General features: G+C 36.0%; 1 protein-coding gene across 1 annotated transcript in view; it reads left to right on the forward strand.

The window, feature by feature from the left end:
* The window catches only part of MUC5AC (mucin 5AC, oligomeric mucus/gel-forming), a gene marked incomplete at its 5' end in the record, with an annotated part of 66,622 nt that extends 60,910 nt beyond the window's left edge, over window positions 1-5,712 (forward strand). The window contains 8 exons of the mRNA XM_009892025.1: window positions 863-1,102; window positions 1,817-1,973; window positions 2,260-2,388; window positions 2,753-2,879; window positions 3,592-3,635; window positions 3,727-3,921; window positions 5,193-5,338; window positions 5,512-5,712. Of these exons, the coding sequence (XP_009890327.1) occupies window positions 863-1,102; window positions 1,817-1,973; window positions 2,260-2,388; window positions 2,753-2,879; window positions 3,592-3,635; window positions 3,727-3,921; window positions 5,193-5,338; window positions 5,512-5,712 (1,239 nt within the window). The remainder of the gene's footprint in view (window positions 1-862; window positions 1,103-1,816; window positions 1,974-2,259; window positions 2,389-2,752; window positions 2,880-3,591; window positions 3,636-3,726; window positions 3,922-5,192; window positions 5,339-5,511) is intronic.
* Between the last annotated feature and the right edge of the window lie 288 nt (window positions 5,713-6,000).

The following is a 6,000-nucleotide window of genomic DNA, read 5'->3' on the forward strand; positions in this document are numbered from 1 at the left end:
GAAGTGAAATATTATGAGTAAAAGCCTCTTGTAAAATGCTAACATGTATTTTTCAAGCATATATCTATACAGGTGATAAGGAAAATGTGTTCCTGTTGTCATACTCCTTGTCCTAGTTTATGATATATAAATACTAAGAACTGTAGTAAATAAGGAATTTGCTACCTTATTGTGTAGTGTAGTGGCATTTCAATTAGGTATATAAATGAAGTGTAATTTAGAGCTAAATATACAGATGTATTTCGGTATCATACATTCTTTTGCTTCCTCACCCACTGGCACTTTATAAAAGTAGCAGTAATGTGGAAAGTATGCACTTTAGATTGATAGAGAAAGCATAGTGTCTATTGTAGCCTATCACAGTTTTACAGATCCATAACTTTAGAATGAGGGATATTTCTGCATGTGCAAGGAAAATGACATTTCTTTATATACCTGTGAGCAATCGTAACAGTGAACAGTGAATGAGTAGACTATGTGGCTGGACTGGTAGTATTTATGATAGCTTTATAAGGATGGTTTTCATATGTACACCTATTGCATAAAACAAGGCTTAAATGAATAGCTTAGTTGGCTAACTGTGAGTCCTCGTTTCTTGTTAAAGACATACCTCAAAGACAGAAGGTTACAATGACAAAGATGGTTTTATTGTTCAGATTTAAAAGAAGAAAAGTCAACAGCAGTATCCTTCTAGCCTTAGTGGTCATATTCTGTTGCTGAGGAAACAAGGGATGAAGATGTTCAGGAATGTTTGAATGGAAGGGCACCATTCTAAGAGCTGAATTTCAAGTACTCTTTAAGTCTCAGATGTTGTTTCAAATTTTCTCACATCCATTATTATTCTATTTGCTTCCTTTCGCAGGGCCAGATCTGTGGCCTCTGTGGAAATTATGATGGCAACGGCATCAATGACTTTACTACAAGGAGTCAGTCTGTGGTAGAGAATGTCCTAGAGTTTGGAAACAGCTGGAAAGTATCCTCTACATGTCCTGATGCTTTTAGCGTAAAGGACCCATGTTCTACCAACCCTTATCGAAAGTCCTGGTCAGAGAAGCAGTGTAGCATCATCAACAGCAACGTCTTTGCTGCCTGTCACTCTCAGGTATTACCAGGGCAGAAGTTTACTGTGTGAAGACTAGGTCTGTGTATTATTAAAGCTGATATCCTCATACATTTTAACATGCATGCACAATTCATTAGCATGTTTCACTTTGAATTGCGTCAGGAAAACATCAATCTGAATCCCACTCAATGGGACAGATTTATAGTCCCTACCTGTAAGAAAAAAAAAGGACATGTACTTCATAGGAAATATTGACCGATTACAAAAGAATACTAATTTCAAAATTACGATGTATTTTCTTGAAGTGTGACTTGAATGAATATTCCCATATACCATGTACAGAACACAAGTTCAATGAAAATACAACATAGTAATGAACTACCAGCATAGTCTTTATCTGACACTAAATACATACCAAACAATGCAGGGTAACTCTGTTCTCTTCCTATTACCTTAGTTCTCTCCACTGGGAGAGGCCTTCATTTTCAAGTGCAGTTGCCTAATATTGCTTGGGAAGACAAATCTAATTTTCCACTAGGACGCAAGTCTGAGTGTCTAAAAATCTGTCAATATGTGATTTAGATGTATCATTTGGCATCATCTCTGTTTTTTAACAGTGTATATAAACAAAAGAAAAAGAAATTACTGATGTAGGCCTTTCTTCTGAGATATTACAATTTTAAGAAAATTACCTTAGCAAAGCTAAGATTTAGAAGGCAGGATGTATAGTATTACATTTCTTTTTAATAACAGGTTGAACCAGCAAAATATTACCAAGCATGTGTGACAGATGCTTGTGCATGTGACACAGGAGGAGACTGTGATTGCTTTTGTACAGCAGTAGCTGCCTATGCTCAAGCATGTAGTGAAGTTGGTGTCTGCATAGCCTGGAGAACCCCATCAATCTGTCGTGAGTTTTATGTCATAAACACTTCTTGTGAGATTGTAGTTAAATGTACAATGCCTTGCTGATGTCCTTGAACACACACTCTAGACATCTTATGTATGTGCATTATCATCTCACTGTGTAGACTTCTTACTCTAAGCGGTTTTGATGGCCACACACTTTCACCTATTTATTCAATGTTTTCAAGACTGTGCAAGCAGCATTGCAGGAATGTGATAAAGAGACATGAGTCAAAAAAGCTCTTTTTTTTTTTTTTCCTGAACATGCCCAAATTTCTGTCTCTCCTTAGCACTGTTCTGTGATTACTACAATCAACAAGGGGAATGTGAATGGCACTATAAGCCCTGTGGAGCCTCCTGTATGAAGACCTGTAGGAACCCAAGTGGAAAATGTCTCCATAACTTGCCAGGTTTAGAAGGTAAAAAGAGCTGCAAGTACCTTTAAGTGGGCATATTTTATTATATCTTTAATGGTCTTAATGGAGAATATTTCCCCCATCAGGTGCATTTGCACTATTCAATTTTCTTTGACATCATTGCATCTACATGACTGGAGGCAGAGTAGGGAAATTGGAGTTAAAAACATCTATAGTCCTTGCAGTTGGGCTCTGCTGATGCTAGTACTCCGCATTACTTCCTAGAATTACTGGAAAAATTTAAGTAGCAAAGGTTATGACTATTAGAAACAAGACCTGCAAAAACATTCTGCACAAATAAGACTTATACTGACTGTATGTCATTCTCACCTTGTCTACCTTTTATATGCCTTTTTCCTCCCTTCAGGCTGCTACCCTAACTGCCCACCAGACAAGCCGTATTTTCATGAGGATCAGATGAAGTGTGTCAGTCTCTGTGACTGTTATGATAATGAAGATGGAAAAATATATAGAAGAGATGAATGTAATTTATGGTAAGACTTAACATACCAGCCTAATTGTCTACAAGAAGAAATGATCAAAACGGCAGTAGGAAATTGCATGTTCCTGTTACGTGATAGGGCTAGTTTCTGCTGCCTGCATAAGAATAATGCCTTATTATCTAATACCAGTTTTCTTACTACATTAGTAGTAAGAAGTTCTTATGTGATTTTATTTTCTGCTGACTTTGTTCCTGATTATGTTGTAAATCCTCAGCATAAAGATATAACAAGAACAGTAAGTCCTTTATGACCAGACTTTCTCTAATTCCCATTCATGTGGCAGAAAAAATATGGTTCCAGGAGTATAGATATCTAATAGGAGTCTACTTCCAAGGCTTTTATTACATTCTTACACAGCTTGTAGTATTTAAACCCTTTCCCTTTGAAGCCTGCTTTTTAGTACAAAACCATTGCAAGTGCAAGGAAAGTGATAACAAGAAAGGAGGAAAGTCTTCCTTAAGACTTTTACCTGTAGGTTTGCATAATATTTAGCTTCACTTCAATTTATAAGTTTGGGTTTCATATAAAGAAAGATTTTGGAAAACAATGGCAAAGAAGAAGCCAACATGAACTGGACACTCAAGGAATAAACACAAATAAAGTGTCCTGTCTTTTGGAGCTAGTATCTGGCAGAAAGATGACTAATAAAATTGCCTCATAATCAAAAAAATGTGGTTTTTAATTTTTTTTTTTTTTATTTCAGTGAATGCACATCAGAAGGTTTACAATGCAAGTTTGATGATAAAGGTAAGACAGCTACGAAGAATAATTAAGAAAATTAAATACTGGATATTATCTTTTCATAGATGCCTGACAATAAACTTCTTCTGAATTACAGCATGCCACTGCATTTATGAAGGCAACAGCTATAAATATGGTGAACTCATCTACAACACCACAGATGGAACTGGATGGTGTTTCAGTGCAACATGCGACGTCAATGGAACAATTAACAGAAATATCTTTAAATGTGGCATCTTTACAACAACGCCATTTACATTTTCTACAAGTCAGCCCACAACTACTGCTTCAGGTACGCATGAATACTCTTTAAAATAATTCTGGAAGGGACTGAAAATAGCCTGAAAGGGAGGGCCTTTTCAGCAGTTAATGGCATATAATTTTACTTGAAACTGTTGATTTCTGCTAGAGCCATCTATTCATCTGGCAGCTTCAGCTGCTAAAGACAACCATAATCAAGGATGTAGAAATGAATTTCTTACAAACTCAATCTCCACTGTTTCACTATGGTGTTTCCAGGGGAAAAAAAATAATAGAGCTTATTAATCATTGCACCTTGAAGAATCTCCTCATTTCCCTGCAAATATAAACCAGCAGTTCTAGACCAACTTCTGAAGACACAAAAGGCGATTACTGCCATTTTTAAAATTACTGACCACATAAGCCCAAACTGAAAATAAGACTTTGAGTTTGAGGGAATGCTCACATTATTTCAAAACAGTCTTTGGAACCTTTCCTAATTGTATTTAGTAACCAAATCAACAGTTTCCTTCTACTCCTGCAGTACACTTCTACATTATTCCTGCAGTAACTCATTGTAGTGACTATGAAATTGTGAGAAATATTTCCACAAAATTATACAATACTACAGCAAGAACTGAACATTCAAATTTCAGTCTTCTATTAAGTAACTTTGATATGAAGAAAGTGGTATATATTCTGTGGTATATATTCCACAGGGTTATCTCCAAAATGCTAAGAATATGAAAAGAAATCTTATTAAAATAAGTAGAAGATACTTATTAGATTATATATTTCATATATATTGCATATGTCTATTCTATATTATAATGTATTATATAAAATGTGTTAAATATATATTTTCTATTTATAAGTATATTACATGTTACAAAATTAAAATAAGTAGAAAAGTCATTAACCTGTAAAAATATTTTAAAGACTTTGTGATTAAGTGTAACTACGTACAGACATAATACCAAGGAGAATAAAATGTTCTCTTACTTATACCATAGCAATTGTGAGAGCATATTAACTATGTATTGACATTCCACATGAAGGATATCACATTAGCTATATTAAACTACAATTTTTTAAAAAATGTCACATAAAACATCACTAGAAAAATAATACAGACATGACATCAAAACCTACCTTAGGCATGAAATTCAAGACTGTCAAAGTGAGGTCATTAAAATTAAAATAATATTTTAACATATATAATATTACATACAACATTAAAATGGATGGAAGATGAATATTTTTTTCCTGGCACTTTCTTTAATAAGAACAGGAAAGACGTGTATTTCTTCCTTCTAATTACAGAAATGACAACTGCAACACCAGCCACAACTGTATGTGTGAAGAATGTCTGTGCATGGTCAGAATGGTATGATTCCACGCAGCCTGAAAACAGAGAGGACAGTGGCGATTATGAAACGTTTGAAACACTCAGAGATAAAGGATACACTGTGTGTAAAAACCCAAAGAGTGTTCAATGCAGAGCCAAAGAACACCCAGATACAGAAATAAACAGTCTGAACCAAACAGTAGAATGTAGTGAAAGCAGAGGGTTAATATGCAATAACAAAGACCAACAATCTAAGAACTGCTATAATTATGAAATCAGAATATCATGCTGCAGCTATATACCATGTTCAGAAATACAAACGACAACACCAAGAACCACAGAAGAATTCGTAACAACTACTGCTGTAAAATCAACGCCAATTACATTACAGACGAAGATAAAACCAACAACACAAAACCAGGAAACGCAACCACAAAAAACCGAATTACCTACAGAGCCACCAAAAGACAGAGAAAGGACGACAACTCGGACTGAAACATCAGTTACAGCAAAGACATCACAGGTCTCAACAACAGGTTACCAAACCACGTCAACTCCAGTAGAAACCTCCACGGCGACAACCCTATCGCCAACATCACCCACTACCGCCTCCACTGCCCCTGAACAAAAAATAGAAACCACCGCTGGAACCACCGTTGTCCCCAGTACCACTGCCCCGCCAACACCAGGCACAACCACCATCACTACCACCAGCAGGGCCAGCACTACCAAGACCTCTCCACCTCCCACACAGGGAATAACCACCATCACAACACCACCACC

Source organism: Charadrius vociferus, unplaced genomic scaffold (genome assembly GCF_000708025.1).
Source record: "Charadrius vociferus isolate BGI_N301 unplaced genomic scaffold, ASM70802v2 scaffold179, whole genome shotgun sequence".
NCBI classification, from domain to species: Eukaryota; Metazoa; Chordata; class Aves; order Charadriiformes; family Charadriidae; genus Charadrius; species Charadrius vociferus.